General features: G+C 47.1%; 1 protein-coding gene across 1 annotated transcript in view; it reads right to left on the bottom strand.

Moving 5' to 3' along the window:
• The window catches only part of ZNF606 (zinc finger protein 606), a 37,003-nt gene extending 27,926 nt beyond the window's left edge, over positions 1-9,077 (bottom strand). Inside the window, exons 1-4 of the mRNA XM_057313890.1 lie at positions 8,854-9,077; positions 7,851-7,977; positions 7,470-7,565; positions 2,249-3,463 (exon numbers count right to left, since the gene is read on the bottom strand). Coding sequence (XP_057169873.1) covers positions 2,249-3,463; positions 7,470-7,565; positions 7,851-7,977; positions 8,854-8,886 — 1,471 coding nt within the window. The 5' untranslated portion in view covers positions 8,887-9,077. The remainder of the gene's footprint in view (positions 1-2,248; positions 3,464-7,469; positions 7,566-7,850; positions 7,978-8,853) is intronic.
• Between the last annotated feature and the right edge of the window lie 11,626 nt (positions 9,078-20,703).

Here is a 20,703-nt window from a genome sequence, read left to right as displayed (position 1 = left end):
GATCCCAGAACGCCGGGATGACGCTGAGCCGAAGGCAGACGCTTAACGACTGCGCTACCCAGGCGCCCCTCCAACATAGTCTTTTTAAATCTTTGTCCATCTTTACCTTCCAGTTAGCCTCTCTAGACTGTGTTTTCTGCATCTATAATATGGAAATAATAGAACTTGCCTCACCAGGATCTTTGTATTAAATGAGATAATGTAGACTGCATGCTTGGGGTACTGCCCACCTCATAACAGCTGCTCAGTATTAATTTTCATCATTTTTATTTGCATCTCTTTGATGACTGATGAACTCATGTACTTTTTAAATGTATTTATTGTCCATTTGTATTCCTTCTGTGAATTTCCTGTTCATACAAAGGACTAGTGAGCAACCTTGCCTTGGTGCTCCCTGAATGGAATGGAGATGGCTCTACATCTGGGACTGGCAAGGCTTTTCTGGTAAATATTTTGCCTTTTCAGGCGATGCAATCTCTTACACAACTACTCAGTTCCACGTCAGTGTTAAAGCAGCCACAGACATATGGGAATGAGTGGGTGTGGCTGTGTTCCAATAAGACTATTTACAAAAACACATGGGCCAGATTTGGCCTGTGGGCCATAGTTTGCCAACCTCAGTGGTAGTGTCACCATTTCAGTCTGATACCATACAATAAAAATATTTTTTTCCTGTTAACCAGGTTTTTTCCCCTTCATCTTTAAATATTAAATTTTATCAACTTCTTCCTCATTAATCATTGAGATGACTGGGTTTCTCCATTGATTGATTAAAAATGGGGTATTACAGTTATATATTTCCTAATACTCAGTAGGCTGATTCCTGGAGTGAATGTTCCTGAATTCAAATGTACTAGCTATACTGTCTTTACTGGCAGGATCTGATCTGGAAATTTTGCATTAATAGTCCTGAGAGATATTGGCCTTTAATTGTTCTTTCTTTGAGTTTCAACAAACCGGTATCACAAGAGAGGTAAATATTCAGCTTTCTACATGTTCTGGAACAGTTGTGTATCAGTGCAGAGCCCGTCCTGGGACTCAGTCTCACAACCCTGAGATCACGACCCAAGCCAAAGCTGAGCGTCGACGCTTTAACTGACTGTGCCACCCAGGTGCCCCACTCCTCTTTGTCTTTTTATTTACTGTAAAACTGTAGCAGTTTTTTAAAAAAAGACTTATTTATTTGGGAAAGAAAGAGAACGTGTGAGCAGAGGGAGGGGCAGAAGGAGAGGGAGAGAATCTTGTGGGACCCGACACAGGGCTCGATCTCATGACCCTGAGATCATGACCTGACCGAAACCAAGAGTCGTGGATGCTCAACCAACTGAGCCACCAGGCGCCCCATAACATTGTTTTGAACATAAAAAGAAAAGGAAAGTTTTGAACATAAAAGGAAAGCCACACGGTATCCAACGACTTTTATTGATTAGCTATGTTCATCTCTGTTTTCTTCTAAGCCCTTCTCCAAACGCATATATAGGGCAACGCAGTCACAACAGTTCACATTTCACTACAGTTGACCCTTGAACAATGTGGGGGTTGGGAGTGCTGATGCCCTGACTCTCCAAGAACTTGACCAATAGCCTCCTGTTGACTGGCAATCTTACTGAGAATAAAAAGTCAGTTGATAAACACATATTTTATATATTATATATATTATATACTGTATTCCTATAATAAAGTAAGCTAGAGAAAAGAAAATCATAAGGAAGAATTATAAATTTACAATACTGTACTGTATTTATTGAAAAAATCCACGTATAAGTGGACGTGCACAGTTTAAAACTGTGTTGTTCAAGGGTCAACTGTATTATAGGCATTTTCCATGTTTCTACACAGTGTTCCTAATTATAGTTTATAATGAATTCCTGAAACAAACTAGAAGCAGCCTAATTTTCTAGCACTGGGAGAACAATGAAGCAAATAATGGCACTCTGGCTCTTTGGAATGGTTCATCAGTCATTCAGTCAAATATCATCAACCTATTTTGACTTCTGGGCAATAGTCCTTCCCACACTGGACAATCACATTAATTAATGTTACCAAAGAGAGTTTTGATCACACTAATTAAAAAATTTTCCTAGGTACCAAATGCTACGCATATTCAGCCCTTCTCTGGAAATGCGTCAAAAAACCACAAAATGTAAATGTATGTGTACAGTTTTTATATATTAAAATGAAATATGTAGTTTTTTCTCTCTGGTATGAGTTCTTTGGTGCCCAATAAAATTAGAACCTTGATTGAAAGCTTTCCCACATCGATGACATTTATATGGTTTCTCTCCAGTGTGTGTTCTCTTATGTTGAGTGAAGGATAAATGAAAACTGAAAGTTTTCCCACATTCATTACATTTATATGGCTTCTCACCAGTATGGATTCTCTTGTGAACTGTAAGGTGAGAGCTGTGACTAAAGGCTTTTCCACATTCATCACATTTGTATGGTTTCTCTCCAGTGTGCGTCCTTTCATGTTGTGTATACGAGGAGCGATCACTAAAGGCTTTCCCACATTCAGTACACGTATAGGGTTTTTCTCCAGTATGTGTTCTCTTATGCACATTAAGATTAGACCTTCCACTGAAGGATTTTCCACATTCATCACATTTATAGGGTTTCTCTCCAGTATGAATTCTCCGGTGTACATTAAGGTGAGAATTTTGGCTAAAAGATTTTCCACATTTATTACATTCATAAGGTTTCTCACCAGTGTGAGTTCTCTGGTGTAAAATGAGGTGAAGGCTCTGCCAGAAAGACTTCCCACATTCATTACATTCATAGGCTCTCTCTCTATCATGATTTCTCAGATGGTAAGAAAGAGATGAAAGTTTCTTAAAGGCTTTCCCACATTCATTACATTCATAAGGTTTCTCCTTAGTATGAGTTCTCATGGCCTGAGAGAGGGGTGAACTATAGGTAAAAAAATCTCCAGTTTCTTTACATCCATAGACTTTCTCTCCTACATTAATTATCTCATGTGTAGAAAGGTGTATGCTCTGGTTGGTATATTTTCCATGCTCGTTCAACTTAGACAGTTTTTCCAAGGCTTTTCCACATGGATTGCCTTTACAAGGTTTCTTCCCTACCAAGATTTCCTGAGGATTTTTTAAAATAAAATTATGCTGTAAGCTTTGAATTGAGTCAATTTGATGGAAATATTCTTTGACAAGAAATCTCTGTGAAGAAACAAAGTCTGAATTGAAGCTGCATTCTCCCACCACCTCAGCATTTCCCCAATCCCCATCCCGGGTCACTACTTGCCCTTGTTTATGTTCCACTGGCCCCAAACTGCGACCGTGCATCTCCTGCTTCTCTGACTCATCCCCGGATTCCCAGTCGTCTGCTATGGTAGAACGCCAGCAACCATCCACTGCGGATCTTGTCAGGTTCATGCTGCTGGGTAACTTCTTCCCAGAAAAGGCCTCTGTTGGTGGCAACTGCTGGCTTTTAGGTCTCTTCTCCCATTCTAGAAGGAAATTAAAAATAATTTGGGTGCTTAGAAGAAAACTCCTAGTGTGAGAATGTTGAGATAAAAGCAACAAGATGTGCACATCATGTGTAGACGTTTTAAAGTACCAACCAAAAAAAAAAAAAAGACGGAACTTTTAGAAGAGAAGCCGCGGAGGGTACACGCAGAACACAAAGAACCCACAGGAAGACTGACCAACCTAAAGAGTGATCAGCACAACAGGCAGAGGGGACACCATTAGGAGACAGGTCATGGAACAGGCAGACATTCCTGGAGATAAGATGTTCAGGACAGCCGCCTGTCATTTATGCTTGGACATCCCAGAGTTCGGATTCATTTCTCCACTTAACGTCTTTTCTGCCTGTAATCAATACCAAATTAACCTTCCCAACAAACCAGTTTCATGACACCAAGAACACTTCTTTTGATCCAGTCTTCCAAAGCATCCAGAAGCTGGGTCAGACTACCTCAGTTATCCTCGATCCTTCTCATTCTGGATTTCTTTAGTTCTCCCTAAGCAAGACCATTTCCACCAACAGCACAGAGTTCCTCTGCTTGAGGACCTTCCTTTGGTCTTCAAAGTCTTCAGCTTCAGCAACCCTTCCCCTTTTCATCATGCAGTTCTCAAGTCCCAGGTCACCTCCTCTGAGAGACCCTTCCCAACCTCCCAGCCTGCATGGGTCCCTCATCACTTTCCACCTCACTGTCCTATTTTATTTCCCTCATACCACTGTTTAGCATTAGTCAACATCACCTTGTTCTTTTTGTTCTTTATTGTCTGCCCCTCCCCAGACATTATACACTAGAGGCTTTAGGCTCCACAGTGGTGGGAACCTTGCCCGTCCCATTCACAGTGTGTCTCCAGTGCCCAAATTGTACACAGAGAACAAGAGGACTCCACAGACAGACAAACAAAAAAGAGTGATCAGCACATCCCTGGAGCACCGGGGATGCTTGGGACGTGTCTGTGAGGTGGACAAACAGGGTACCTGATCATGCTCCCTAGCAGCCTGCCCCCATCGGGGGGGTAGGCCTTATGTTTCTGACATGGGCGGAGGCTACGGAATTGAAGGTGAGGAGGGCTTTGCAAGGTCATGCAGAGCAAAAAGGGGTCTGGAAACCTACAGAGGGTTCCTCCTTGAGTCCTTGACTGGAGTCCAGCTGCAAATGCACAGAAGGCTAAAACCTGACAAAGAACAGCTGTTACAGGGCTGAGCAGAGGTTTCAGAAGTCACCCAGTGTTGGGAGACATTAGCTCTGACCCAGTAAGCACCTGAGGCATTCAGGTGAGACTCTAGAAAGTTGTACCTTAGGAGGAAACACCATGCCCTAAGGATAAGGACTACATCCAAGGATTAAAGCAAAACCGAAGTTATATCACCTTAATAAATCCTAAAACTGAGGCTCATCAGGATTAGGGTGATTTGTAGTAATTTAACTGCCTATCAGGAAAAAAACCTCATACTCTTAGTAGAAGATAAGAATCCATAGTCTCTCCAATGCCTCATCTGCAGCATCTGCACCAGTAGACAAAAACTGACTAGACATGTAAAGGAACAGGAAAATGTGACTCATAATCAAGAAAAAAAAAGTCAACGGAAACAGATATACCAAACATTAGAAGTAGCAGGAAAAGATTTAAAAGTAACCATTATGGCTCTTTCTCTTCAACTTGGTGGCCAAGCAGCAAACACAGAGAAGTAGATCTTCATGGAGACCCTGACAAGCAAGGCCATTACCCTCAAACTCAAGCCCAGTGATGCCACTGAGAATGTCAAAGCCAAGACAATGAGGGCATCCCACCTGACCAGCAGTGTCTGTTTTGGGGGGCAAACAGCTGGAGGATGGCTGCACTCTCTCAGACTACAATATCCAGGAAGAGACCCAGCACTTGGCGCTTGGCCTGGAGGTGGCATCACCCAGCCCTCCCTCTGCCAGCTTGCCCAGAAATACAACTGCAGTGAGTGTTGTGCTCCCACCAGACGTGTGGCCAAACCAACCATCTGCACCCCCAGAAAAAGGTCAATAAAGCCCCTCCATCAGCTCTTCCTTTCTTTGCAGGGTGGCCTCCTGCCCAAGCCCCATGGCCCTGGGGCCTCAATAAAATTTCACTTACATTGACTAGAGAAAAAAAACCAACCTATCAAAACACAGAATTTCATGGAAATTTTGAAAAAAGAACCAAGTAAAAATCCCATTCTGGAATTAAATAAAAATACAGTAGCTGAAATAAACCATGAATAGACTTAACAGCAGACTGGACATGGAAGAAGAATCTGTGAATTCAAAGGTAGGAAAGCAGAAATTATATGATGATACAAAGGGAAAGAAAAGAATTTTAAAACAGAACATCTGACAAAAGGACTAATGTGTAGCTGGAGTTACATGAGAGATCAAAGCAGCAGAGGACACATTCGAAGAGATAAAAACAGAGAGTTTATCTAGACTGGTCAAAGGTACCATCCTAGGTGTTTAGTGTTCAAGGGCAACAATCTGTAGAGAAAATCTTATGATTTTGACATCTGATATCAAACTTCTTAGCACTTCATTACATACTTCAATGTTATAAATAAAGCTAGTAAAACCATTCTAAATGATGGTCTCTGGGGGGAAGATATACATGAGACTCAATTCCCACTTTTAAAATGTAACTTTTCACTGGGTACATATTAAAGACTCACCCCCAAAAAGGTGAAAGTTCACAGGCAGTGTGGGCTTAAAGCACCATACCCAGAGATGTAAGAACTAAACCATCAGTTCTGATTTCATTCATTTGTTCCCTGTTAAACCCTCTCTGCTCTCTAAACAACAGTTGGTAAACGGTGCTTGCCTTTCAGAGAGAACTGAAACACAAGTGGGAGCCTCATCCAGCAGGCCAGAATGACAGAAGTCTAGAAGGATTCAAGACTTTAAAGTGATGACAGATCTTTATCAAACACCACACCCAACAGTAGCAGAATACACATTCACCAAAAAGACCACATGCTGTATCGTAAAAACATTTCTCAATAAATTTAAAAGGACTGAATTCATACAGAGTATGTTCTTCAACCACAATGGAAATAATCTAGACATCAATAACAGAAATCCCCTCATATTTAGAAATTGAACAATTTACTTCACAAATCAAAGAAGAAATCACTTTCATATGTTGTGTTTTCATTACAATTCAGTTCAAGACATTTGGAAAACAAAAAGAATAATGAACTGAACAATAATGAAAATACATGTGAAAAAGTGCAGGAGGCGGTTGAAATAAGACTTGAAGGAAAATGTAAAGCTATAAATGCAAACATTAGAAAGGAAAAAAGCATTAAAATCAATGACCTAAGTTTCTGCCCCAAAAAGCCAGAGAAAAGGAAAACAAGTTAAACCATTGTTGGGGCTCCTGGGTGGCACAGCGGTTAAGGGTCTGCCTTCGGCTCAGGGCGTGATCCCGGCGTTATGGGATCGAGCCCCACATCAGGCTCCTCCGCTATGAGCCTGCTTCTTCCTCTCCCACTCCCCCTGCTGTGTTCCCTCTCTCGCTGGCTGTCTCTATCTCTGTCAAATAAATAAATAAAATCTTTAAAAAATAAATAAATAAAATAAAATAAAGTATTGTTGGCAAAAAAATAAAAAAATACCCATTTTCTTCAAAGTAACAATAATAAGATGGAGGCTGACTTCTCAACAGAAACCATGGAGTCTAGAAGACAACTGTGTGGTGTCTTTAAAGTGCTGAGAAAAAGAAAAAGAACAAAAAACAAAAAACCTGACAACCTAAAATTCTCTGTTTACAGTATCTTTCCAAAATGAAGATGAAATAAAGACATTTTCAGGCAAATACAAAATGAGGGCATTTTGTCATTCTAAAAGAAATGATAAAGGGAACTCTAAGAAAAGGAAAATGATCCCAGATGGATTTATGGAAATGCCAAAGGTAATGAAAAGCACTAGAAAAGGAAGATATGAAGGAACATATAAACAAACACTGACTGTAAAGAAAATTTCCCCATCTCACCTAGGCAGGAATCTTGGGTGAGCCCTCTGCCCATCATCCATTGGTCTATTCTGAGTTCCAGGTGGGCAACAATATCTGGCGTGGGGTTCCAAGGTCCTGTGTAAATGAGTGATCAAGCTGTGAGGTTTGGGTTTTTTTCATATGCATTTTGTGACAACATTTTGTTTTATTTATTTTTAAGTAAGCTCTATGCCCAACATGGGGCTTGAACTCACAACCCCAAGATCAAGAGTCACATGCTCTACAAAATGAACCAGGCAGTCTCTCAGGCTGTGAGGTCTGATGAGGAGAAATCCCCCAGTGACTCACACTCCCAGCTAAATCAAACCCACTCTGCCAAGACCCCAGGCAAATAGAAGTTGACATGGGGAACAGCCTCACCCACAGTGACCAGGTGTCTTAAGGTCTCCAGCATCACGTCATGGTACAGAGTCCGCTGGGCAGGGCCCAGCAGGCCCCACTCCTCCTGGGTGAAGTCCACTGCCACATCATCGAAGGTTACCTGCCCCTGAAATGTCACCCACATGTCTGCTGAGCCACGACCCTTACCCCTGCAAAGTTCCCAGACAGCAGGGAGGGGCTATGTGGGAATGTGAAGATGCACCCAGGTGTACAGGAGATGTCCTGAAAGCGTTCTGGCTTCTGAGGGATATACCTGAGCCTTCCTGCCGGGCATCAGGTGTCTGCATCAGCCATTTCAGAGGTGAGCCCCCATTATACTAAAACGTTTACCCTCTACATATCTCACCCATTTCTTGATCAACTTGTGATCTTCTACAAGACCAAATGAACAGTTCCCTTTAGGGTTCCCCTTCCTTTTTTTTATACCACCAGGTACATAAAAATGATAACGTTAATATTTGCTGATAAAAATGCTAACGTTTGCCAAGGGTTCTCTTTCCACGTTGGGCGCTGTACTTATTAAGTGAGCACTTTACCTAATGGAAATTTTCTTAATCCTCACAAGAGTCTCAGGAAGCAGTTCCCACTTCCTGGGGTGGTTTTTGTTTTTTCAAATGAGGACCCTGAGCTCAGAGTTTACACGTCTTGGAATCATGGTTATGGTGGCTTCATAAAAACGAACTGAGAGATGTTCTCTCTTTTAGACAATCATTCCAGATGATGGAAAGACAGATACAGTTTGTCCCTTAAATGTGTGGTAGCTAAAGCCATATGGAATCTGGGTCTGTAACTTTCTTGCTGGGAGGTTTTGTTTCCATCTCTACGGGTTACGGGACTTCGCGGATATACCTCAGGACTTCAGGATTACTGAGGTTTTCCGCCTCGTTCGTTCAGAACGACGGGCTGGGGCACCAACTCCCACCCAAGCCTCGAAAGCAGGGTCCAGACCCCGCCCGCAAAGGGTGGGCGCGCGGCCACTCACCGGGGGGTGGTCTGCCAGGGGCCCCGCGGCCATCGCTTCTTCCGACTCCGAGGTCCTCAAGCAGCCACCAGCAGCCCCACCCGCTCCCTCCGGCGCCCACTGGCTGGGGGCTCCGGATAGACCGCTCGGGGAGGCCCCACACCACGGAAGAAACCCGAGCGGTCCGCCCAGCGCAGCCTCGCAGCCTCTCAGCGCGACGCCGGCGCCGTGGCGAGGCGAAACTACCACGACCAGAAAACCCCGCGCTGCAGCCCCTGACCAATGGGAGTACTCGGCCCGGGACCCGGAACGCCGGACCTCGCCGCAACGGCATTCCGGGAGTTGTAGTTCTGCCGCGGGAGCCCTAGCCCTAGTCCAGCCGTCGACACAACTCCGCGCCCAGAGAGTCAGACTACGTTTCCCAGAAGGCGCGGCGGTGGCGGTGTCCGCCCAATGGGCATGCATGACTGGGCCTGGGCTGGGGAACGGGGCCTTCCCGGCCTAGGAGTTTAGGCTCCCCGGTCGGGCCCAGTCGGCAATGAAACAGATTTCTCTAACCGTAATTCCCGGAAGCTACCGTTGGTCAGGTTCCCAAACTCCAGAAGCGCTCAATCGGCGGCTCCGGAGAGTCCCAAGAAGCCGGAGAATTCCAAAATTATAGGGAATTTATAGTTACACTAGCTTTGTCCACCAGATGGCGGACGTGGACACCCTGGGCCTGTACTACATCTCCCAGAGGCTCCGCGGGGCGGGTCCTCCTCCCGAGGAAGGAACTTGCGGGCGATGCCGGAAAGTAGGTGTCACCCAGGAGCGTGGCCTTCTGGGAGTTGTAGTCCATAGTCTCACTCCCTAGCCTGGTCCTGCCCTCAGGCTTAGACTACAGCTCTCAGAAGGCTCTGTGGCAGCGCGGGGTTGGGAGGGTCTGGGGGCCGCCCGCCCTCAGCTCCAGCTGTCAAAGACTTTGTCTTCACAAATACACCTTCTTGGGGACGAAGTAAAAAGAAGTGTCTTGATGTCCTTTTTATGTGAGACAAAGACATGTATTCAAATGTTATGTCCGTGCCCCGGTGTTTCCGTTCATCGGGTAGGTAATGAAGGCAGGCATCCCTCATAAATCATCAGATACTTCTTCCATAAAATGGAATGTTTGGTCTTACCTAAAACACGATGTTGTCATAACCGAGATTTTCACCCCGTTTATGTTTCCTTGACAATAACGGAAAATGAGAAAATCCTGGAGGTGGTTTTGTTCTCTGTTTGGAGAACTAAAATGTGGAGAAACTTTCCTGTTCGGGACAACTGGAATTGTCAAACTTCTGAGAGCGAAACCTAGGTTTCGGAAGGGAGGTGCAGACAGAGCCTTGGGTCACCTTTTCTTGTAGACAGACCGGCACTCGGCTCTCCCGGCTGGCATGTGTGAAGTCGAGGTGGGCATTTCTTCCAGGCCAATCTGAGCCCTGGCCCATCTTGTGGAAGATGTTTCCCACGCACTTTTCACGTCACAGCCATTTTCTGCACAGGGCAGATTCACCAATCCATGTTCTCTATGCTCTTCTTGGTGGTTCTTTAAGGAATTTTCAAAACCTCTCTTTTTAAAAAATATTTATTTGTTTATTTTGGAGAAAGAAAGAGCGAACGAGGGGAAGGTCAAATGGAGAGGGAGAGAGAGAATCCCAAGCATCCACACGGAGCGGGAGCCCAACTGGGGGCTCTATCACAAGACCCTGAGATCACGACGTGAGCTGAAACCATGAGGGCCACGTTAAGCGATTGCACCACCCAGGCACCCCAAAAACCCGTGACAGTCTCCACCCCACTCCCCAGCCACTCTGCCATTTTGTGTCATTTGAAAGCAAATCTCAAACAGTGTTTTGGTGTCCTATTTTAACTATGATATGTAATGTAAAGATAAGGACCATTTTCTAACATAATTAAAATTCCATTATCAAAATTTTAGAGAAAACAACAACTTTCGCACTAATGAATATTCAGTCTTCCAACTTAAAATTATCTCCACGGTTTTAAGTAGTTTGAGGGATGCCTGAGTGGCTCAGTCGGTTAAGCCACTGACTCTTGGTTTTGGCTCAGGTTGACCTCAGGGTTGTGAGATGGAGTCTGATTCTAGCTCCAGGCTCAGCGGGGAGTCTGCTTGTGTTTCTCTCTTTCCCTCTCCCTCTGCCCCTACCCCCACTGCACTCACTCTCTCTCTTTTTCTCTCTCTCAAATAAATAAATTTTTAAAAAAATTTATTTGAGGGGCGCCTGGGTGGCACAGCGGTTGGGCGTCTGCCTTCGGCTCAGGGCATGATCCCGGCGTTATGGGATCGAGCCCCACATCAGGCTCCTCCGCTATGAGCCTGCTTCTTCCTCTCCCACTCCCCCTGCTTGTGTTCCCTCTCTCGCTGGCTGTCTCTATCTCTGTCAAATAAATGAATAAATAAAATCTTAAAAAAAAATTTGAGAGAGACAGAGATAGCAACAGAGAGCATGAGTGTGGAGGAGAGGGAGAAACAGCTGAGCAGGGAGCCGGATGTGGGGCTCAATCCTAGGACCCTGAGATCATAACCTGAGCCACCCAGGCGTCCCAATAAATACATCTTTTTAAAAAATAAAAATAGTCTTTTTTTTTTAAAGCAGGATATAACAAAGGGCTATGCTTTGTAACATATTAATTTCCTTTCTTGTTTTTTGGTAACAGCTTTATCGAATTATCATTCACATACCATGAATGCACATATCATTCACATACATATTTACAGTGTAGAATTCAGTGATTTTTAGCATATTTACATATTTGTGCAACCTCACGAAAATCAGCATTAGAATATTTCTTCCCCTCCAAAAGCACCACTCTTCTGACCCTTCACCTACCAATCCATCCTCCCCCAGCCCAAGGCAACCACCACTGACTGTCTGTATCTAAGCATTAGCCTATTTTGGACATTTCATATAAATGAAGGCACACAATATATGCTCTTTTGTGACAGTCTTCTTGCACTCAGAATAATATTTCAAGGTTCACCCATGTCGTAGTTTCAGTAACTTAATTCCGCATTCCCAAATCACATTCCATTGCATTGATATGGCATATTCTGTCCACTCGTCAGTTGAAGGGCATTTGAGTTGTTTCCATTTTTTGGCTGCTTTTAACGTTTGTGCACAAGTTTTTCCATAGACATATATTTTCATTGCCCTTGTGTATCTATCTAAGAGTGGAATTACCGGGTCATATGGTCATTCTATGTTTAACCTTCTGGAGAACTGTCAGACTGTTTTCCATTTTACATTCCCACCAACCGTGGACGAGGGCTTCAACTTCCTCACCAGTACTTGTTATCTTTAATAGTGTTGTTGTTGTTGTTGTTGCTATTGCATCATGGGCCTTTTCCAAAGTTTTTTATTTTTATTTTTTGAGTTTATTTGTTTATTTAAGTTTATTTATTTAAGTAATCTCTACACCTAACATGGAGCGCAAACTCACATCCCTGAGATCAAGAGTCACATGCTCTTCCGACGGAGCCGGCTGGGTGCCCTGAAGCCCTTTTATTTGTGAGGATCTTGAGCAATGCCTACAGAGAGAATAGTCCATGACCATCCCCATACCCATCATCTTGATCTAGCAGTCATTCATGTTTTGCTCTATGTACTTCATCTCTCGATTGCTTCTTTCCAGCCACGGAAAAATAATGAGCCCAAATCCTGTGGTACCAGCGTCTTCAGTGAGGACTGACTTCTGAGGCTCATGAGGCTCTGTGGCCTGGACCTGGGAGATGCTCGCTCCGGGGTTCCTCACCGTGCCTTTTCCACTGAGCCCAGCATCCATGCCTTAACCAGGCTAGAACATTCTGTTCGGGTTTCCACAGGATGATGCAGCACTTGGGAATGAAGATGCCAGCCAGCAGCCCTGCAGTTGGGGCCAGGATGGACAAGATCCCCACAGGCACAGTGGCCTTCCCCAGGTGCTGTGGTACAGGGGCGAGAAGGCCTTCCAGATGCTGCAGAAAAGCAGCATGCTGAAGGTGAAGAACTTGGTCTCATCAAAGGCATCAAGCAAACCCCTGGCCAGGAAGGCCAAAGAGAAGCCAGATACACAGAGGAGGGATCCCATGACCATTCCACATATCCCATTTATCAATTCACTCATTTATTCTTCTTTCTTTTAGCTTTACTGAAGAATAGTTGACAAATTAAATTTAAGATATTTGAAGTGTACATCGTGATGATTTGATACACATATACATTGTGAAAGGGTTCCACCCACTGAGTTAATTAACATATCCATCCCCACACGTATTTTCTTTTTTTTTTCTTTCTTTTTTTTTCCTTTTTTTTTTTCCTTTTCTTTTTTCTTTTTTTGTAAGAACATTTAAGTTCTACTGTCTTGGGAAATTTCAGCTATACAGTGTTATCAACTATACTCACCATGTTATACATTTGACCCTTCATTGACTGACTCGTGAATTATTTGCAGTCACCAGTGTCCAGATGGGCCACATCAGCCTCTGAGGCACAAGGGAAAATGCACACCCTAAATACCTTTTTATGGGTTTTTTAAATGGTTAATTTTTTATGGTTAATTTTTTTTAAGCAGTAGCAGTAACCGTTCTTACTAGCAGTAGTCTGGGGCTGAATTGGGTTCCCCCCAATTTTGTATGTTGAACTCCTAACCCCCAGTACCTCAGAATGTGTCTATATTTGGAGACACGGCCTTTAGAAAGGTAATTAGGATAAAATGAGGTTATCAGGGTGGGCCCTAATCCAATGTGACTGGTGTCCTTACATGAAGAGGAGTTTAGGACACAGGTACACACAGAGGGATGACCACGTGAGGACACAGGGAGAAGGTGGCCATCTACAAGCAAAGGAGAGAGGCCTCAGAAGAAACCAACTCTGCTGACACCTTGATCTTCCAGCCTCCAGAAATGTAAGAAAGTAAATCTCTGTTGTGTGAGTCCCTCAGTCTGTGGTACTTTGTTATGGTGGCCCCAGCTGACTAATATGGCAATGCTTACCAGTCCTGCCACTCTTCCTTAGAAGATTACTTTAAATCACTATTCTGAACCACAATGAAAGGGCACCACACTCCCCCCAAAATGTCTGGTGAGAACGGGCATGGGAGGAGGCAGAATAATGCCGCTTTCCCCCAAAAACGTCCAGACCCCAATCCTCAGAACTTGTGAATCTGTTACCTCACATGGCAAGAGAGACTTCTCAGATGTAATTCAATTAAGGATTTTGAGATGGGGAGATTATCCTGGACAGTCCAGATGAATTCAAAGCTATCGCATGAGCCCTTAAACGTGGGAAAAGAAGGAAGAAAGAGAGAGCAGAGAAACATGACTGAAAAAGGTGGGAGAGATCTGAAGCACTGTTGACTTTGACAGCGGAGGGAGTTCCTGAGGCAGAGAATGGGACAGTCTCTAGAAGCTAGAAATGACCTTCTGACTGACAACCCAGAGGAAGTGGGGTCCTCGATCCTACAACTACAAGGAGCTGAATTCTACCAAGAACCCGAAGGAACTGGGAAGCAGATTCTTCCCCTAGAGCCATCAGCAAAGACACAGCCCTCCAGACACCCTCATTTTAGCCTGCAAGACCCTAAGCAGAGGACCCAGCTGAGGCGTGCTGTACACAGACTCTTGACCAATAGAAACTGTGAGATAATAAATGTGTGTGGTTTGAAGCCACTAAGATTGTGGTAATTTGTTACGGCAGCAAACAGGAAGCTAACACAGAGAGCAGTCAGGGCTGCCAACACGTGTAGTCTACCAAAGCCACGCAGGTGCCCCTCCCGCCGTGGCATGATGATGCCATGCCTGACAGAAATGCACTTGCTTGTCCCCAAGAGACACGGACAGCGACGTTCACAGCAGCACTGTTCATTACTGCCCCTGAACAGAAGTCGTGATATGCCCGCACACGGGATCCTACCAGGCGCGAGACCCAGAGAGCCACAGCCACACACGACCATCAGGACGAATCTCACAAACGTCACGTGTAGGGAAACGTGAGACAAAAAAGAACATTCACTGTGCGATTCCACTTACAGGAGTTAAAAAAATAGGCAAAACCCATCAACATCAACTGAAGTCAAGACGGCAGTGCTGGGGAGAGACAATGATGAAGAGAGGTACCACAGGCTTTTGGGGGCAGGCCACACTCTGTTTCTCCATCTGGGGCCCAGGCACATGGGTCTTTGCTAGGTGAGGATTCATTGGACCATATCCAGAGGAGACCTGCATCTCTCCATCCTTTATAGCCCAACAGTTCCACAGAAGCCAACAGGCCAGGAATCTGGAGGCTAGAGGTGCATTGCTGGCCTCTCTGAATTCAGCCTCTGCCAGTCCTCACCTCTTTGGTCTGCAAACTGTAAGGACAGGGGCTGCGCTCAAAACAGTAGTGGGGGGGTGTCCCTCTCGGGGGATCTGGCTGGATCCTGGAAGTTGTGCTGCAAGCAGAGGATGGGTGAGCAGAGGGTGTTGTCAGTGACCAGTCTGTGTCCGGGAGCAGCCCAGGCAAGCAGTCCCAGTGTCCTTCCCACACACACAAGAAGACAAGGCTCCTTTCACCAGAAAAACACCTTGGTTACCATGAAGTCAGATTGGGGAGGCACCCACAGATTCAGCAAATGAAATATGCCCCCCAGTGGGTCTGATGGTGGCAGGACTGGTAACACTGTGTTCAGTGGGGCCATCAGTCTTTCTGAGGCATCTACATAAAGAACGTAGGTGCTCACCTCCCCCCTCCACAACCTCCCCTCAGACAGCCAGTGGGTCTCCTCAGGACTTGCAAAGGGATGATCTGACTCCCTGAGCCTATCTCCCACCTCCAGGCAAGTCATGCGGAGGGGGGCGCCTGGGTGGCTCAGTCAGCTAAGCTTATCTGTCATCAGCTCAGGTCATGATCTCAAGGTCCTGGGATCGAGCCTGCATCAGGCTCCCGGCTCAGTGGGGAGTCTGCTTCTCCCTCTGCGCTTCCCCCCGCCCCCCGCCGCTCATGTTTGCATTGTCTCTCTCCCCCAAAAAATAAATAAATAAAATCTTTAAAAATAAATTAAAAAAAATTTTTTTGGGGGGGCGCCTGGGTGGCACAGAGGTTAAGCGTCTGCCTTCGGCTCAGGGCGTGATCCCGGCGTGATCCCGGCGTTATGGGATCGAGCCCCACATCAGGCTCCTCCGCTATGAGCCTGCTTCTTCCTCTCCCACTCCCCCTGCTTGTGTTCCCTCTCTCGCTGGCTGTCTCTATCTCTGTCGAATAAATAAATAAAATCTTTAAAAAAAAATTTTTTTTTAAAGGAGGAAAGGACCCACAAAAGTCATAGTGCAGTTCTGGTGCCAGGAACTGGGGCCATGCACTCCCTTCCTCAGCCTCCTCATTACCCCCCAGTAGAGTCCAAACCCCTCTAGGCCTACACAGATCAGCCTTCGCCGGCTTGCGATCCTGTGTCTCCCACGCCCCCTCTGCCCCAGCCATGTGGCTGCTCTTGCCCATCCTCTCTGAAGAGCCCCATCTCTGTCCTGCTTTCCAGGCATGGGCAGACTGAGCGTCCTGCTCTGAGCCTGTCCCTGAATCGTCCACACTTGACTCCGTCACCTGCCAACACTGTAAATGCCGAACTCCGTCCCTGTGCCCTGCAGGGTGTGGGAGATGTCCCCAGTACTCACTTCCTAGAAAGGGTGCTCCTGGCCCCTCAGACTCCCGTTTCCTGAGCAGAACCCCACTAGCCCGCCACCCTGCTGTTCCCCACCAGCCCTGGCTCCTGCAGGGCCACATGTGCCCTAAGGTGGCCTCCCAGACCGCTCCAAGAACAGATGGACCAGGTACAGATGAGGTGCAGGTGAGCACAGAACTCAGGGACACCCGGGCCTGGCTGCTGTGCTGTGGAAGGAGGACCTTGCAGGGCCAGCAGGAAGCGCAGTGATCGCAGCTGACAGGATCTACCCCAGACCAGGTCCAGCAAGCCCTGCAGATTCCAGGAGATGCCAGGCTGGCTAGGGCCTCTAGGTGTGGGACATTTGGGTCCTTACCCAGAGCAGCCCCGAACCTCCAGACCCAGCCAGTGCTAAAGGTTCCAGGAGATGTCGGAGGACCAGGGCTGGCATGGTACTGGGTTTGTGCGGCCTGACCCAGACTGATCTCGGTCCATAAGCTCCAGAAAGCCCTGCCATAGCCAGGAGAAGCTAGAGGGCCAGGGCCAGCATAATGCTATGCTCTGTTGTGGGGCCTGACTTGGACCTTCCCCCATTTTCCAGGCCCAGCCAGCCCTGCAGGTCCCAGAAGACACTGGGGTGGTGAGGGCTGGCGTAGTGCTAATGTAGCGGCCTCACCTGATTCAGTCCCCAGCCTCTGGGCCCACCTAGTCCCCCACGATCTGGGGGTGAGCGAGGCCAGCATGTGCTGGGCTGTGGGGCCTGACCCTGACCTGCCCCAGTCACTCAGCCCAGCAATTCCTGCAGGGTCCAGGAAATGTTATGCCTGACCTAGGCCTGCAGAGTCAGGGTGTCTGGGTCTTGACCCAGACCTGCCCTGGACCTGGCCCAGGCCACCCCGCCCAGAAAGCCTGGTGAGGTTCTGGATACTCCTGGGGTCACCTGGTCCGGCATGGTGTGGTGTGTGTGGTGCCTGACTCAGACCAGCCCTGGCTTTGCCCTGGCCCACCAGCTCCAGCAAGCCTTGCAGGGTCCAGAAGACACTAGGGGTGGTCAGGGCCCGTGGGGTGTGGGTGTGTGCAGTTGCCATGGCCTGCCACTGGGCCTAGCAAGCCCTGCAGTGTGAGAGGGAGATGACTGGGGTGGGGGGTAGGGGTTAGGGCCTGGGAGTGCAGGTTGTGCGGTACCTTCCCCGGAACTGCCCTGGGTGGCTGGCTGCAGCAAGCCCTGCAGGGTCTAGGAGTCGCTGGGGGAGCCCAATGATGAGGGAAAGGCAGAAGAAAAATTATTAAATTTCCTTACTATCTATAACCCACTGACAAGTCCTTGAAACAGGCAGAGTGACATTCCTCTAGGGACTCAACTGCCTCCATGTTAATACTTTGCGAAGGGCAAAAGGCAATCCTAGCCCGACACCCAGGATCCTGTAAGTCTACTTTAACATATAAAAATTCCTTCGGAAACTTCCTTTATCTCTACCCCGCAAGATACATGTTGGCAATCATCCCCCAAGAATATGGCCCACCGATAAGACACCTGAAGGGTCTCATGACTCAGGTTTTATTAGACGGTAATAAATGACTTTTCCCAACAATAGCTAGCCCCCTCAAGGTCCTGGAAACCTTGTTTCCAAATTCCTTAGAGACTTACACTACCCCTAACCCCTTCCCAACTTGAAAATACATAATCAGCCACTCCTCATGACCCCAGTACAGCTCTTTCTGCCCACGGGTCCTGTCCCTGTACTTTAATAAAACCACCTTTTGCACCAAAGACATCTCAAGAATTCTTTCTTGGCCATCAGCTTTGAACCCTAATGTCTTTCCTACATCAGCCAGGGCCTGGGGGTGCAGGTGTGGAGGCTGATGCCGACCTGCCCCAATTCGCTGGGCCTAACAAGACTTTCATTGTCCCAAAGTCAGTCGTTCAGGAGGGCCAAAATGTTAGTGGGTGTTTGGACCTCTGTCTCCCAGAAGACAGCTTCCATCTTCTCTGGGAGAGACATGGAGGGGGCTCAGCGCAGATGCTGGCCTGGTTTAGCCCCAGCTGGCCAGAGAGATGCCCAGCTTCCCATGGTCCTCATTTGGGCCAAGATGTTCACTCAGGGCCACCCAAAGTGGACCACCAGCTGGGCTGCGGGAGTACATGAGGCCACTGGCCAGGGTCTGAAGGAAGGAGAGGAACTGGATCTTGTCACCAAGGTTGGCAGGGGAGCGTGAGTAACTGACCTGGGCAGGGAAGGAAGGAGTGAGAATGAGGGAAGTGCGGAATGGGTGCTCAGGCACAGGCTGCTTCTCGGGTTTACATGAGCCAGGACACAGCTTGGGGACTGACACACCCAAGTTCCATCACATTCCACGGACACCCTCAGTCCTGGGCCAGCAGCGGGGTGGCGGTCACCCTACTTAGCAGAGTTTGGGACATGGTCATCTTGTAATGGCACTACACCTAGTCTAAAGGGTTAACTTGCTTCAAGCTTTTGCACCCCTTGCTCACTGACCTAAGTCCCTCAGACTTTCCTTGAGATTTCCTTCGGACCATTGATCTGGAGAAGGGAAGGACCAAACTTTCCAAGAAGATAAGGCCGGACCACATTTGAAAACAGCCGCCACTGAAACCAGCAAGTTTGTTCAGAATCATGTCACCAAACAAGGAACCAGCTCACCTCCTGGGCACCAGCTTCTGCGGCACATAGTGCCCCACCCCCCATTCCCAAGACTTCCCCTTTACACTCTCTGGCTTCGCCTGGACAGGGAAGATGGTCTTTGAGACATCTGTTTGCCATCTTCCCAGGTTGCTGGCTTCCTGGATAAAGCAATTTTTCCTTTCCCAGCATCACTCATCTTGGAGTATTGATTTTTGAGGGGCGCGCAGTGGGACCAGTGCTCTGCTAACAATCTATCAAGAAACGTCAGAGTGCCAAGCCCAAAGCACCTCCAGTGTTAACAGGGGACCCCATGGAGGCACAGGGGCGGGTTTGGGAGGTCATTGCTAACACCCCCAGGGTGATGAAGATTCTCGGTCAGGTCCGCACTTGGCATGGCGAGATCCTACCCAGTGGGGGCACCGTGGGATCACTAAAAACCTGTGATGCTTGAACCAGCCTCACTCTCCAGTTAGATAAATCCTTGCAGTGGGTTCAGTCCATCTGTATGAGAATCATGTTTTATAATCCTTTTACATGTTGCTGAGAGTTATGGAGGTCCCCAACCGGGATGCCCAGGGGGACCCTCCAGTCTACGTGCACTTCATGGGCCAATTAAGCTCAGACCATACTTTTTTTGGCTCCTGGAATGAAACCCAGGGAGCGGAGCTACTGAACTTTGTCTTCATTCCTCTGCCTTCCTCTTTTTGCTCCCCACCTTTTGTGTTTTATGTTTCCGTTTCTGGGCCAGCCTGGGCTCTGACAGATCTGATAGATTCTTCTTCACTGGCAGTGGCGATGTTCTGGTACCTGGTTGTGTGGTGTGAGCGAGAGGCATCTTTTGAGAGCTGGGCTGCAGGGTTTGTGTCTGTGCTTTCTCTGGACCCATGACCGGGGCACAGAACGCAGCCGCTCACTCCTGGGTGTCCACGATGGAGGAAAGCTTTTAATGCTCCTTGTCTACTTACAGAACATTCTCCATTCTGCCAGATGGTAGTAGTAAATTAGGTGATAGAGTCACCTGGGTGGCTCAGTAAGTTAAGTGTCTGCCTTCAGCTTGGGTCGTGATCCCGGGGTCCTGGGCTCAAGCCCCACATTGGACTCCTTGCTCGGCAGGAAGCCCGCTTCTCCCTCTCACACTCCCCCTGCTTGTGTTCCCTCTCTCTCAGTCTCTCTGTCAAATAAATAAATAAAATCTTTTTTAAAAATAGATGCTAAGTACGACATACTGTGTTAATGTAAAGGTACTCTGGTCTCAGTGGCTTAGCTGATCCGCCACCTTCTCCACCAACTCCTGAAGGCAAAAGCTGAGAGTGACCTGGAAAACCCACCAGAATTCAGTGTCCCCCTGTGTTTTGGGCTCTCTATACAACTCTTCCTTGCCCCTGATCTGGTCTCCTCCACAAGAGACCTCCTTGTGTAGAGGAAAGTCAGTAAGACAAGTCAACACAAAAATAACCTAAAAAGTAAAAGATGTCAGGAAGAACATAAGCAGAGGGGACTTGAGAGAGCTATCAGAGCTGCTTTAGCTGAGGGGGTTGGGGAAGCCTCTCCGAGGGGCTGATGTCAGAGCCGAGGC

This window comes from Ursus arctos, unplaced genomic scaffold, assembly GCF_023065955.2.
Source record: "Ursus arctos isolate Adak ecotype North America unplaced genomic scaffold, UrsArc2.0 scaffold_19, whole genome shotgun sequence".
Taxonomy (NCBI): Eukaryota; Metazoa; Chordata; class Mammalia; order Carnivora; family Ursidae; genus Ursus; species Ursus arctos.
Note: the sequence above shows the minus strand (reverse complement) of the source record. Positions and strands in the feature narration are given on the sequence as shown.